General features: G+C 39.5%; 1 protein-coding gene across 10 annotated transcripts in view; it reads right to left on the reverse strand.

The window, feature by feature from the left end:
- The window catches only part of MTUS1 (microtubule associated scaffold protein 1), a 161,169-nt gene that overhangs the window by 45,516 nt on the left and 99,652 nt on the right, over positions 1-16,001 (reverse strand). The window contains exon 1 of one of the 10 annotated variants that reach the window (XM_009212585.4): positions 8,230-10,256. The exons of the other annotated variants lie outside the window; for them this stretch is intronic. Coding sequence (XP_009210849.1) covers positions 8,230-8,350 — 121 coding nt within the window. The 5' untranslated portion in view covers positions 8,351-10,256. Of the gene's footprint in view, positions 1-8,229; positions 10,257-16,001 lie in introns of those variants that run through there. 10 annotated transcript variants of the gene reach the window in all.

Below are 16,001 nucleotides of genomic sequence, written 5' to 3' on the forward strand. Positions count from 1 at the left end.
AAAATTCCTGTTTGGGTTAATTATACTTATAAAATTTTTTCCTGAAGCAACAGTCCAAACTCGCCCTTAACTATTTTTCACATAGCTGGCAGGAAAAAAGCAAATTTCTCATACTCTTATGGACCTAGAATGGACTACTAACTCAAAGAAGAGTTAACACAAATTCACCACATTCAGAAATACTTTTAAGAAGGCACTGCCTCCCTCCTATAGCAACCAAAAAAGCATGACACTGGTCTAAAAATAGACACATAGATCAATGGAAGAGAACAGAGAACCCAGATATAAAGCCACATGCTTACAGCTAATTGATCTTTGACAAAGTCAGCAAAAATACATACAACGGAGAAAGGACATCCTACTGAAAAAACGGTGCTGGGAAAATGAGAAGAGAGAAACTGGAGCCCTGTCTCTTATCACATGCAAAAATGAACTCAAGACAGATTGAAGACTTACAACGTAAGACCTGAAACAATAAAAATTCCTGGGCGGGGGCGGACTAGAAAAAACACTGGCCAAGGCAAAGAATTCATCACTAAGATCTCCAAAGCAAATGCAACAAAAACAAAACTAGACGAATGGGACTTAAACTAAAAAGCTTCTGCACAGTAAAAGAAACAGTCAACAGAGGAAACAGACAACCTATAGAATGGGAGAAAATATTTGCAAACTATGCATTTGACAAATATCTAATATTCAGAATTTATAAGGAAAACCAACAACTCAACAAGAAAAAATACAACCCCAATAAAAAATGGGCAAAGGACATGTAGAGACTTTTCTCAAAAGAAGACAGAGAAGCAGCCAACATATGCAAAAGCAGAACATTAGAAAAAATGTTCAACATCACTAATCATCAGAGAAATGCAAATTAAAACCACAATGAGATACCATCTCATATCAGAATGGCTATTACTAAAAAGTCAAAAAACCATAGATGTTGGCAAGGATGTGGAGAGAAGGCAATGCTTATACACTGTTGGTGGGAATGTGAATTAGTACAATCTCTATGGAAAACAGTATGGAGATTCCTCAAAGAACTAAAAATAGAACTACCATTCAACCCAGCAATCCCACTACCCGGTGTCTTCCCAAAGGAAAAGAAAAAAAAAAAAAAGAGTATCTTACAACAGAAACGAAAATTAAAATAGCCAGTTAAATACTAGAAATATTTGTAACACAGGCAATAAATAAAAAGAGAACATCATTCTCAAAATACTAAGAAGTTAAGGACAAGCAATTTGGAAGAGAGGTGCCTAGGACTCAGGTCACCAGGGAGAAAAAAGGCAAATCTCTCACCCAAAAAGAAAGCTCTGTTAGTCTTAATTTTCCACAGAGCCACATAATTGCTGATGTTTATAAAAAGGACCCTTGTGTACTAAAATAACCCAAAGTATTTCCTTAAACACAGAAATATGACATTCAATATTAGATATCTTTAAAATCACACCTGTTGTGTTTCTACCTAGGAAAATAATACGCATACATTATTAATAAAATATTATTCATAGCTCTGAAAGATGTTTTAAAGCTCATAAAAAGTATATTACTTTATTTATAGGGTAATTCTCAATTAACCAGAATAAATTGTTCTAATGAAACAACTATTTACTATATACAGCTTGCCATGTTCCTCCAATGTCTCTTGATGAAAAACACTGCTGTCCTTCCCATTATGAATGCAACTCCAAACCATAATTATTTCCTTTCCATTTGTGTGTGAAAGTAGATACCAAGTTAAAATGTAATTTAGTGTAATAAAACTCTAATTATCTGAAACTTGTCAGATTAGGACATACGGTCTCTTTCAACATCTCACTTTTAAAAACTTACCAAAATCGGCCGGGCACGGTGGCTCAAGCTTGTAATCCCAGCACTTTGGGAGGCCGAGGCGGGAGGATCACGAGGTCAGGAGATCGACACCATCCTGGCTAACACAGTGAAACTCCATCTCTACCAAAAATACAAAAACTAGCCGGGCGAGGTGGTGGGCGCCTGTAGTCCCAGCTACTTGGGAGGCTGAGGCAGGAGAATGGTGTGAACCCGGGAGGTGGAGCTTGCAGTGAGCTGAGATCCGGCCACTGCACTCCAGCCTGGGCGACAGAGCGAGACTCGGTCAAAAAAAAAAAAAAAAACTTTCCAAAATCTTACCTATTGTGAACAAAACTTGCCATTTAACACTTTATTGTCTTCTTCAACAGAAAGCTGTAACTACAAAAGTGCAGATCTTCATGTCACGGCAAAGCTACAGCTCTAAAACTGCCACGGCTACCGAAGCTTGGAATCAATCCACAGCAAAATGATTTCAGCATCATACCATTCGTAATACCAGTTTTTAGCTAACGCTTGTCTATGTGGCAAGAGTCCAGCAAAATCCTTCATGACTGCCTTCAAGGAGGCTGAAAGGAAGAATCTGGATTCACAGTAAGATAACTAAGGGGCAGTGAAAGGCTACATCTCACATTCTTCTTCATCTTGGTCCTTTTGATTTCTTCTGCATTCTACAAAAGCCTAAATGTTATCTTTTCACATGCAAATTCTAACATATGTGGTATTTTAATGGAAGGTTTCTAATATGGCCTCACTGATGTCTACATTTTGTGGTACAAAAAACACAAGAGAAACTGAAGTTTATTTACTGTCACCCTAACGGTACATGAATAAATGCCCTCCTAATCCATAATACATCCATAAATGCAACAATAACATATTAAGCATACAAAAGCCATACTTAAAGTTGAGCACATTCCTTCCCAATGTATTTTATAACTGAAAATTCATTCAAGAGATCAAAAATCAAATATTAAGACTTACATCCAAACAATAAAACAACTTGAAAGTTTAACTGGAATCATTACAAATACGTAATCAATGCCCCTCCAAAATGCATAGAATAAACAGCAAGGCCTGTTGCAAGGTCCAACTTGTTAAATAATATACTGCCCTCATTTATAATCAGCCAACATCCACTTGAGAAATACCTGTTCTGCCTTCTCTGTGGCAGATACTGCAATAGGGATCTTAACATTTTATACCTATCTGTGGGACAGAGACTAGAGAAGTCACAGGCTCTATTTCCCAGCCTCCCTTCCAGGTAGATACAGTCATGTGACTGAGACCCGCCCAATGAGACGGAAGCTTAAGCGACCTGGCACCACCCCTTCCTCATTTCTTTTTCTTCCTTTCTGGAGCAGCCGCTGTGAGACCATGAGGCAACAATCATGAAGACAGGGCTAAGAAGACAGCAGAGATGAGGATTCCGACATGGTGGAGCCACTAAACAACCTCAAAGCTGCTTTTCTTCGGGGGGACAAGTTGCTTCTTAGTGAAGCTATTAATTCCATCTAAAAGGAGTCGAAAGTGAATACCAAATGCGAGAACATAATTTGATCAATTTCATTGTAAACAAACGCATTCACATTCTGCCTGCCTCTTACTGAACACCTGTTTAAAACGGTTCTCTTCATGAACACAAAGAAGGGAAACAGACACGGGGGGTCTACGTGAGGGTGCAGGGAAGGAGGAGGGAGAGGAGCAGAAAAAAATAACTCAGGTACTGGCCTTAATTCCTGGGTGATGAAATCATCTGTACAATAAACTATTTATTGTACAACAAACTCTGTGACATGAGTTTACCTGTGTAACAAACCTTTACATGTATCCCTGAACCTAAAAGTTCAAAATATAATAAAATAGCAAAAGTAAATGGAAATATTTTGTCCTGATACTAACTCTGCCATTCCTCGATATGTATGTACACGTGTTCCTCCTCCTTTGCGCTGCAGTAATCACGTTTAATGTCACTAGCTCAGCAGAAAGAATTCTGTCCTTAGTGTACTGAATTGCCTTCACTGGAGTTAAGAAGGAAATTACCCTGTGAGGTTCAAATGACACTCTTCATAGTAATTAATACAAGAATTTCCAGCTTCATAGAAAAACTGAATGCTAACTGGCAGGGAATAAATTCTTAGCAAAGTCTTTTCCTTCCCCTGCCTCACTATAAAAATAGAACTAGTAAGCTCAGGTAAAATTCTGAAAGAGACGGAGTTTAATACTTTGGTAAGAAAGACTATTGCTGACCTTTCCCCACGTCAGTGAAGTCATCACTGCACGTCTCAGATTTTCATCTGCGCCTGATGTCCTGCAACATCATGCACAGTTCCTGACAAATTCCCTCCTCTCCCCTATTTACAGAGGAAAGATAACCTCGATCCAACAGCACGCTTCACCAGTGGTGGACACCACCCAGTAATAATATATCACAGTGCCCAGTGCCCAGGTGCCAGGTCGCTTAAGCTTCCGTCTCATTGGCCGGGTCTCAGTCACATGACTGTATCTACCTGGAAGGGAGGCTGGGAAATAGAGCCTGTGACTTCTCTAGTCTCTGTCCCACAGATAGGTATAAAATGTTAAGAGTCCTATTGCAGTGACCTCTACGTGGGATCAGTGAGAAAGCTTATTCTGGCTGGATCTCTATAATGGCCAGCCCCCGTCCCACCACATTCTATGCTCAGAAATATTACAACTCTTTTGTTTCCTTGAAGGAGCCCTTCCTCAAACCCCTCTAGGCTTTTACATGCTTTTTTCTCTGTCTGAAACACTTGGTTTCTTGCTTAATTCTCCATTTCCTGAGAACGCAACTTAAAAGGCACTTCTACTGGAGGACCTGGATTAAAGGTACCTCCACCTGCTAAGAGCTGGCTGGGCACCGGTCCACACCCTGTATTATCACCTGGTGCTCTCTCTCCTTCTGTTAAACAGTGGGCTGTGTGAAGGCAGGGTCCATTTGGCTTACTCCCAGCCATACTTTCAGCATCTACCATCATGCCTGGTACACAGTACACATCTAACAGGTACTTCCTTATGAAATGAATGCATTAATCTGTAATGCGAAAGACAGTTTAGAAGCAAGGGAAAGGCTGGAGGCACGGACCAAACAGAAAGCTTTTCAGAAAGCCCAGTCAACATCTTAGCCTGGATTATACAAAACTGTTCATATTTGACCACATTTTACTTATTAGAAGAGTAATTTTGTGTGTGTGGTTTTTTAAATAGAGACGGGGTCTCGCTAACTCTCCAAGGCTGGTCTCAAACTCCTAGCCTTAAGTGATCTTCTTGCCTTGGCCTCCCAAAGTGCTGGGATTACAGGTGTGAGCCACTGGCACCAGCCAAGAGAGCAATTTCAATGCTTCAACATAATAGTGCCTGAACTAGGGTAATGGCAGGGGGTAAAAACAAATAGAGATTTCAAATGATGGAGTCTTAACAGTATGACAACCAATTGATCGTGGATAAATCAGGACAAGTAATGAATCAAAGGTGGGGTATGGCCAGGCACGGTGGCTCATGCCTATAATCCCAGCACTTTGGGAGGCTGAGGCAGGTGAATTGCCTGAGGTCAGGAGTTCCAGACCAGTCTGGCCAACGTGGTGAAACCCCATCTCTATTAAAAACACAAAAAAGTTAGCTGGGCGTGGTGATGGGCGCCTGTAATCCCAGCTACTCGGGAGGCTGAGGCAGGAGAATTGTTTGAACCTGGGAGGTGGAGGTTGCAGCCAGCCGAGATAGCACCAGTGGACTCCAGCCTAGGCGACAGAGCGAGACTCCATCTAAAACAAACAAACAACAACAGAAAACAAAGGTGGGTTCTGATGAGCAGACACATGGTGTCATGAAAAGAAACAGATAATTCAGGAGTATTAACTGAATTTAGGAGGTAAAAATAAGGAGACAATTCATTTAGATAAGATGAATTTCCAAGCAGAATAATACACTGAGGGTTTTCCAATCTTCAGTCAGAAAATTCACAGATTTTGAGGCTAAGGGGAACCTGAAAGTCATCTCATGTGATTTCCTTATTTTGTAGCCCTGTGAGGTTAGGTGCACAGGGCTATTCACTTGGTCACTAGCAGAATCAAGGCTATAATCCAGGCCTCTTGGAATCCAGGTCAACACTACTGCACAGAGGCAACCAACACCACTTCCTTCACTAAGGATACAAACCCAAGGTACTGCTGACAGTCCGTTCAGATAAGAGTCACTGCGACGGTGTCAATACCCACCTGACGGACGATTTCTCAGACATTAAAATGACATAATACGGATAAGCCCACAAAAGACCGATATTGGGAGTAAGCAGAATTGTATTCCTTACAGGATTTTAAAAAGCCTCCAACACACAAACAAAACACTTTCTCCATCCCTGCTATTCCTTGGATCTAACAAAATTACAGCAAAATTCGCAGCCGGAAAATATGCACGCCAAAAATTCTAAATAGAGGTCCCAAGTTTTAGTCCTATCTCTGCCACTTACTGTGCGCCTTTGGGCAAGTGAATTCACCTCTCTGGGCCTGAGACTTCCTGGTATAAGATAGATTAGATCACCTCTATGTGAACTCTAGCTCAAAAAATTATGATTGCAAATCAACAAAAAATAGTTTTACATAAGTTTAGAAAATAAAATGTGCCCAATACATCACTATTAATCAAACTCTGGTAACAGAAGCCTTGTGTCTTTTGCTTAAGCTGTCTTGGAAAGCTACCTGCTTCACAACAACACTACAAACAACTTAGAATGTCTACTACCAGAGCACTGGTTAAGTAAATCATGACTTATCCAACAATGGAATGTTACAGAACTAATTTTTTTTAATGAGGCAAATAAACGTGATCACATGCAAATCTAAAATACATTAGCTTTAAAAAGGTATAGAATATATAGTACACTTTTATTTCTGTATAACACAAAAAGAATACAAAAGACCTACGTAGATTTACACGTGACTGGAAACGTGCAAGGACACTATACAAGCAGCCTGAGAGTGGCTGTCTCCACGGAGCGCAGACAGGGACCCAGGGTTAGAGAGAGGCTTGCCCAGGACTGCACAACCTTCCACACTGTTTGATTTTATTTTTAACTTGGGGTGTGGATTGTAGTATTTTTTTAAAAAAGCTCGTTAAAATTAAAAGCGATGTGGAGCTACTTTCGATCAGACAAATTATTGCAAATATAGAGAATATAGGGTACCCTTTAATTTTTTTTCCCCCCCACCTATTAATTTTTTCAGTTGGAAGGGCTGCAGCGGCCCTGGGCTGGGAGAGGAGTGGCACTGCTGACCACCTCCTCGCTGCCTCCCCCATTTACCTTCAGCTGGCAGCTCAGACTGAAAGGGAGAGGCTGGCAAACTCAAATGACAGGTCAAGGGGAGTTACGAAACACCAGAGAGAGGTGCTAGAAAAAATCAGAATTCTCCCACAGAGAAAGGAGACGCCTCTGGGAAAACTAAAAACAGTCAGCTGAAAAAAACTCCCCAGGGGCAGAGATGAGCCAAGTGCAAAACAAGACACACGAGGGGTCACATGCACATGAAGCAGAAAAAAAAAAAATCTATTTACATCCTCATCAAACAATCCTGCAACACCTAACACCAACCAGCCCAAAACAAATGTAACAGCACCCCAGCTAACATGTTTTACAGAAGAAAACTGATTTAATTCACTGTGGTTGTAAAAATCATCTAGAACAAAAGTAGCAATGTAGGCCAACCCAATCCCCTAAAACTGAGCAGACAGGTCACCATGTGCCTAAAATATATACTAAATTTGTTTTCATCTTAGGCACAGAGAATGAAAAGCAGATACAAACATAAACCTCAGGGGAAGTATTTTGAGACTGCACACGTTATTACTGTGAAGACTGGGAAAGGAGATTTGCGATTCACTTACTACTTCCCCAAAACCATTAGGATGTCTTCTGTCAGAAGAGTTTAGAATAGGGAAATCTTTCAGCATATTACAATTAACTGTCTCATCTGACTGAGAAACTATCCAATGAAAAACGATGGAAACCTTCTCATCTACACAGGGGGAAAAGAAATATTCTTCTAAATTTACCTATGTCCTATTTCCCAACCACTGGAAGTAAAATATAATTTAACAGGTGCTGATTTTCACACACTTGGCTGGTGACAGAGAAAGAGCTAGGGAACACCAAGGCAACAATTCTGACTTCCATCAACACAAACAACACCATCTGCTGCTAAAAGTAAAAGTATTATGCACTTGTGCTGAAGCAACAGAAAACAATTTTTAAATTAAGCCTCATCTCTCATTAGAGAGAGCTTGGTTTCTCCAATTATCCGTCTCCTTGGAAAAACCTCTGATAAACATCTGCAAATTAATGAAGACGTCCCCCACGCAACACTAAGCAGAGATGTACGCAAGACAGACCTGTGTGGAAAACAACAGTGCTTCTCCTAAACCCTGAAGGAAGTCGAAGGTTTCGAAGCAATCCTTTGGCTGTCAGTCGTACGTGAATGGTGGATAAGGAGAATTTGGGAGACAACAACATGTCTTCGGAGCAGGTGGCGAGATTTCACAGAAGAGGCAATGTCCATGCACTGTCACATACTGTCTTTTTAAACTCAGTACTCTTCAAGGCCAAGAAATACAGTGAGAGGAAACATGCCTACACAGCAAATGTCATTCCACCAGAGAGGCAAAGAAGAAAAAAAAATCCCCCAGGGCTAGCCAAGTGTTTCTGGCTTCCGTTTTCACTTCCAGATGTTGCCAAAACGATGCTCTTCCTCTGAATAAAATCTCCTTCCTGCAGGTCCAGAAGCCGCCTCTGAACCACATCACACTGTGCATGCTTGCGGAGTTGTCAGGGTTTTCATCCGAGATGGTAAAGGGGAGGAGAAAGTGGGTGGTCTCAGGAGCTTTAGAAAACAACCAATAATGTCACAGATCCTGTAACCACTTGAAAGATCGCTAGGGGAAATGACTTCAAATGCCTAGTGTTTATCTCATAATTAGAAAAAAATTAAGATTTCCTGAAAGTACACTGTGTCCTGATTTTCACATTTTTCTCTCCTTATATTTGCACTAATAACAGGAGTATTTTTTTCTCTAGATATTTTTCATGTAAGCCTATATTTAAGCCTGGTATTTTGGAAAAATTTTGTTTTTGTTTTTTTTGTTTTTTGTTTTTTTTTTTTTAAGACTTCAGGCAATAAATGTTCCCAACTGAAATATTTTAAGAAAATTTCTATTCTAATATATTAATGACAGATTGTCAAAAGGTTAAAGTTCAACTTTAATTCCCACATGCTGAGGACCTCACAAATAGTCAGCAATGAAAGATGAATACGGTTTCTCTACCAGAGGTAATATCAGAGTTCCAGAGGAATAGTCTATCAGATTGGCATATTCTAAAGACTACATTTATTGTGTGAGTAATTTAGAACATCAAGTGGTCTCTTACAGCGCTCTTTAAAGACTAGGAGTGTGAGGAGGGTACAGTTATCAGTATCTTTTGCCAGTTATCTACTAATTTTTATTTCAGCAGAGTGGCTTGTAAAAGCATGTTAAAACACGATGGCAAAAACCAAAAGAACTTGTAAAACAAAGATATGGATCTAAGAATTAACAACAACATGCCCACTTAAGCTAATTCCAATAAACCACAAATAGCCTCAGCTCTTAACATTTTAAAAAAATGTTATAAAGTACAACAAAACAATGTTTTAAAAATGTCCTATGCCGGTTTCCAAGATTTCCTAGAAAATAAGACTCAGAAATAAATGCAGAATTGTTACCATAAATAACACTAGTAAGTGCTACTAAAACCGGCAGGAAGCAGTTCTTTCAGAAATTCTATAGAGTAGGTTATGAAGCGGGGAGGAGAGAGGGAGGAAGGGAAAATTTAAGTAAGTCCTCTTCCCTCAGATCCCCTCCCTCTTTACTCAAGCCCCCAACTTGCCATTTTAGAGGCTGTCAGCAAGGGAGACAGACCCAATAACCCGTCCAGGGCTCCTGTGAGAAAGATACACCTAGTTCATACACTGACGGAAAACCCGCTAAATACACTGCACCATGGCAACTGAAGCCAAATGATCAAGGAATTAAAGTCAAGGCAAGCTGCTTTTAGGGGTTGCCTTTTACTTCATCCCAGTTTATTATTAAAAAACCTAAACACCTTTTCCTTCCAGATTCTACATATTAAAAATATACCAGAACCTTTTCCTCCACCCCCCAAAACCTTGTAAAAACCAAGAAATCAATCAGCATTAAAAACATAAATAGAAGAATGGAGTTAAATTTTGATATGATTAAAAACAGATATGCCACCACTCCATATAGTAGGAGGTGGTTTTTCTTTATTTTGGTTGTGTCTGTTGTTTATTCAGTAATAGTAAATTCTAAATTATCCTTTTTTTTTCTTTTTTTCAGATGGAGTTTCACTCTTGTTGCCCAGGCTGGAATGCAACGGCACGGTCTCTGCTCACTGCAACCTCTACCTGCCGGGTTCAAGTGATTATCCTGCCTCAGTCTCCCAAGTAGCTGGGATTACAGGCGCCCGCCACCACGCCTGGCTGATTTTTGTATTTTTAGTAGAGACGGGGTTTCACCATGTTGGCCAGGCTGGTCTTGAACTCCTGACCTCAGGTGATCCACACACCTCGGCCTCCCAAGTGCTGGGATTACAGGCGTGAGCCGCCGCGCCCGGCCTTAAATTATCCTGTTAAAAGGGAAGTTCTTTAGACTCCCTAAAAGAGGAAATCAGCAATCTAATCACCAATTAATCAGATTCATTAACATTTTTACTTGAATTACATTAAGCTATAACCACACATATTAAAAATAGATGTTGTTAATGATATCTCTTAACAGCAGAGTAAGAAGCTGCAGGAATAAACTAAAACAGTTCCAGTGAGGAGGAAAAGCCAAAAGTCATTCGTTTGTACAGTGAAATACACACACAAACATAGCAAGGTGTATTAGACACATGACAGAACTGCACAAACTAGGTTTCGATTCTTTCCCAAACATAATCTGCCTCCTGGTGGCCATGCAGCACAAGTGCACCAAAGCAAGGGAGCTGCCCTGGCAATCCCTAAACACGAATGGCCATCACTTACAATCTACTGCTCCAAGCACTCTCTTACACACTTTACGTTTGCTCATTTAAATAACCGGATAAGCAAGTACTTTCAGGTCACAACTATTTTTATACCATATATGCCTCTGGGGGGAGCCAAGATTAAAAAAAAACTGGTTCAAAAAAATTCTTTGATTATTTGATCGTCTGTTACCACTCAGGCACTCTGTATTTTCTGAAATTGAACGAATGTGAGAGAAGTACCTAAAAAAGTGTCTTTGTTATTTTTAAAAGTCTTAATTTAAGAGGAAAAGATAGGCATCACTTGAGGACAAGAGAGGAAAACATAAGGAAATTTTAGTGCCTAAGGCAGAACAGTTTGTAGTTGGTAAAACGTTAGCTATGAATCTTTATGAGCCGGGTGTGGTGGTGAGATTACATACCTGTAATCTCAGCACTTTGTGAGGCCAAGGTGGGTGGGATCATCTGAGGTCAGGAGTTCAAGACCAGCCTGGCCAACATGGTGAAACCCCGTCTCTACTAAAAATACAAAAAATTAGCTGGGCATGGTGACAGGTAAGAACCGTTTGAATCCAGGAGATGGAGGTTGCAATGAGCAGAGATTGCACCACTGCACTCCAGGCTGGGCAACAAGAGCGAAACTCCTCCTCACAAAAAAAAAAAAAAAAAAAAAAAAAAGATGAGTCTCTATGAAGCAGAGCCTGTGTTAGGATGTCAGTGGAAAACAAAACCATGATTTAAAATTTTATGCAATGTAGGATCTCAACTTCAAACAAAAAGGATAAAGTATATTGGAGCAAACATGCCAAAATGTCAGCAATGCTCTGGGAGGTGGAAGAGGTAAGACTTCTATTTTTCTTTATTATATGTGTTTGTATTTTCCTTTTTTTCCAAAAATCCTGGAGCCAGAAAAAAATCAAGAAATTTAAGTGTTAGAATAATTTTCTAGAAAGCCTACAAAATGACTAGAGTTTTCATAATGACACAAAGAAAAACAAATGATGTGTAAAGTCTATACTAAGGCTTAAATAACAAAACATGATGATACAAAATGTTTGGTAAGTCAATATGTTGTAATATCACAGTATATTCAAACAAACAGAAATTCCACTGAAATCTACATAGAAATGTGGTTTTTTAAATCAGGGATTTAGAAAACAATGTCATGATTCTAGACAAGATTCTAGCATAATCTGTATAATGTGCTTAGATGCTACAAAATGCACTCAATTTATCTGTTATTGTTAATTATCATAAAGAATGAGGAAGATTAAAATTTAAACCAAGTGGCTTGTTTGGAGATTCAAGCATCTCTATCCAACCAATCTTCTTTAGCCTAATATGGAACATTAATCTTAACATTTATTTCCTTACTTTCCCTAACACAGCATTAATTGCAACACTGTCTTCATTTTACTCCTCATAGTCTTTAATGTAATAAGTTCAATTCTCTATTCCAGTTGTATAAACTTCAACTTAAGGCCCAATTTTTCCACACTATCCTCTTCCTCGGTATGAAGATATATTGTAATTATCAAAAAATTAACACAAAGCAATTAGAAAAACAATCAACTTCCAACCACTTATCAACTTCCATTGATAAGCTCTCAAAGAACAGTGACATTGCCTTTTATTTTGCAATAAGCAAAATAAGAGTTTAAATTAAAAGCAGTAACGCTTTGAATTCATGTACAATGTTTGTTTTTAAAAAACAAAACCCATGTGTTCATTGTAGTTTTTTTTTTTTTTTTGACAGAGTCTCGCTCTGTCCCCCAGGCTGGAGTACAGTGGCGCGATCTCAGATCACTGCAAGCTCCGCCTCCCGAGTTCATGCCATTCTCCTGCCTCAGCCTCCCGAATAGCTGGGACTACAGGCGCCCACCACCACGCCCGGCTAATTCTTTTTTTTTTTTTGTATTTTTAGTAGAGACAGGGTTTCACCGTGTTAGCCAGGATGGTCTCAATCTCCTGACCTCGTGATATGCCCATCTTGGTGTCCCACAGTGCTGGGATTACAGGCGTGAGCCACCGCACCCGGTAAGAATTTTTTTTTTAATTTAAATTACTTACACATCAGACTGCTCTGCAATTTGTTTTTAAACTTACTATAAGCTTAATAAACTTATTAAACTTAAAAATTTCACACTTATCTTTCCATGGGATTAAATAAGCCTTTATATTGTTATTTCAATGGCTTCAAAAATGTCTTTAAAATGTCAATGAACTTAATTCCTATAAGGTATACAGGTTGTTTCCAATTTTCCCCCATTGTAAATAATTCTGAAAAGCAGTAAATAAGGAAATAAAGTATTTTCCTAGACCCAATTCTGAAAATCAGAATTCCTGGGTAGAAGGTGTTTGCTCTCTGCTACAGCTGCTGTAATTCACACTTAAGGAGCTGTACATGTGAGTGCTGTTTCTTACTCTTTGCCAGTATCAGGTACTAGCATTAAGAAATAAGCAAGAACTGAGAGCATGTTATTTTAACTCATATTTGGTAAACATTTTTCATATATTCCTTAGTCCTTCATACATTTCTTCTTTTCTGTCCAGCCACTTATTTTTCCCTTTTTGTTTAGTTTTTTAAAATTGTGGCAAGAACACTTAATATGAGATCTACCTTCACAACAAAATTTTAAGGGAACAATACAATATTGTTAACTATAGGCACAATGCTGTAACAAATATCTTGAAAACTTTTTTGCCCTTGCATAACAAACCTTGTACCATTGAACAGTAAGTTCCCATTCCCCGGCGACCACCATTCTACTCTGTTTCTGACTTTGACTATGTTAGATGCCTCCTATAAGTAGAATCATACAGTATTTGCCCCATGACTGGCTTATTTCACTTAGCATGGTGTCCTCCAGCTTTATCTGTATCACTGCATATGGCAGGACTTTCTTCTTTTTAGGGGCTGCATAATGCTCCATTGCACATATATGCCATATTTGCTTTACCCTATGGACATTTAGGTTGTTCCCACATCCTGGCTATCATAATGTGGCAATGTCCACCGTTGCGGGAAGTCAGGGACCCTGAATGCAGGGGCTGGCTGGAGCCGCAGCAGAGGAAACAAAAATTGTGAGGATTTCATGGACATTTACCACTTCCCTAATAATACTCTTATAATTTCTTACACCTGTCTCACTTTAATCTCTTAATCCTGTTATCTTTGTAAGCTGAGGATGTATGTCACCTCAGGACCCTGTGATCATTGCGTTAACTGAACAAATTGATTGTAAAACACGTGTGTTTGAACAATATGAAATCAGTGCACCTTGAAAATAAACAGAGTAACAGCGATTTTAGGGAACAAGGGAAGACAACCGTAAGGTCTGTCTGCCTGCGGGGTCGGGCAGAACAGAGCCATATTTGTCTTCTTGCAGGGAGCCTATAAACAGTCATGCAAGGAGGAGAGATACTGCTAAATTCTTTTCCTAGCAAGGAATATAATATTAAGACCCTAGGAAAAGAATTGCATTCCTGGGGGGAGGTGTATAAACGGTCGCTCTGGGAGTGTCCTATGCGGTTGAGATAAGGACTGAGATACGCCCTGGTCTCCTGCAGTACCCTCAGTCTCACTAGGGTGGGGAAAAAACTCTGCCCTGGTAAATTTGTGGTCAGACAGGTTCTCTGCTCCCAAACCCCGTTTTCTGTTAAGATGTTTATCAAGACAATACGTGCACCGCTGAACACAGACCCTTATCAGGAGTTTCTGATTTTGCTCTGGTCCTGTTTCCTCAGAAGCATGTGATCTCTGCTCTGCCTTCTGCCCTTTGAAGCATGTGATCTTTGTGACCTACTCTTTGTTCATTATCTCCTCCCCTTTTGAAATCCCTAATAAAAACTTGCTGGTTTTGCGGCTCAGGACTTACCGGTATGTGATGTTACCCCCAGTGACCCTACTGTAAAATTCCTCTCTTTGTACTCTTTCTCTTTATTTCTCAGACCAGCTGCCACTTCAGGAAAATAGAAATACAGGGGGCGGGTTCCCCCAATAGACCATGGGAATGCAAATATCTCTTCAACATCTTGATTTAAATTATTTTGGTAAATAACCCCTTATCAGATGTATGGTTTGCAAATGTTTTATCTCATAAGCTGCCTTTTCATGCTATTAAATGATTGCTTTGCTCTGCAGATTTTTATATTGATGTACTCCCACCTGCCTATTTTTGCTTTTATTACCTGGGTTTTTGGTGTCATACCAAGAAAAATGTCATGAAGTTTTGTCCCATGTGTTCTTTGAGGTGTTTTACAGTTTCAGATCTTATATTTAAGTTTTTAATCCATCTCGAGTTGATTTTTGTGTACTGTGTGAGATAAGGGTCCGATTTCATTATTTTGCTTGTGGATGACCAGTTTTCCCAGTACCATTTATAAAGCGACTATCCTTTCCCTATTGTGTATTCTTCGCATGTTTGTTGAAGATTAGCTGACCATATATGCATGGATTTATTTCTGGACTATTTTATTTCATCAGTCTATGTTTCTATCTTTGTGCCAGTTCCATACTGTTTTAATTACTGTGTGTTGTAATATACTTTGAAATCAGGAACTATGATGCCTCCAGCTTTGTTCTTTGTCAAGATTGCTTTGGCTATTTGCAGTCCTTTGTCATTCTATATGAATTTTGGAACTGCTTTTCTATTTCTGTAAAAAAAAAAATGACACTGGGATTTTGATAGGGGTTGCACTGAATCTGTAGATCTCTTTGGGTGGGACGTCCATTTAGCTTCTATTAGAGAGTTGTCTTTCTCTTGCTGATTTGACAGAGCTCTACATAGAGTATGTGCTAATATTACCTCAGTTTGTTCTTTGCTTATAAATACTGTTTCTATGGTTTTTATTCTCATTTTTTAATTTTTCTGAGACAGAGTCTCACTCTGTCATCCAGGCTGGAGTGCCATGCTGCAATCTCAGCTCACTGCAACCTCTGCCTCCTGGGTTCAACGATTCTTCTGCCTCAGGCTTCTGAGTGCTGGAACTACAAGTGCGTGCCACCACGTGCAGCTAATTTTTTGTATTTTTGGTAGAGATGGGGTGTCGCTACGTTGCCCAGGCTGGTCTTGAACTCCTGGCCTCAAACAATCCACCT

This window comes from Papio anubis, chromosome 8 (assembly GCF_008728515.1).
Source record: "Papio anubis isolate 15944 chromosome 8, Panubis1.0, whole genome shotgun sequence".
Lineage (NCBI taxonomy): Eukaryota > Metazoa > Chordata > Mammalia > Primates > Cercopithecidae > Papio > Papio anubis.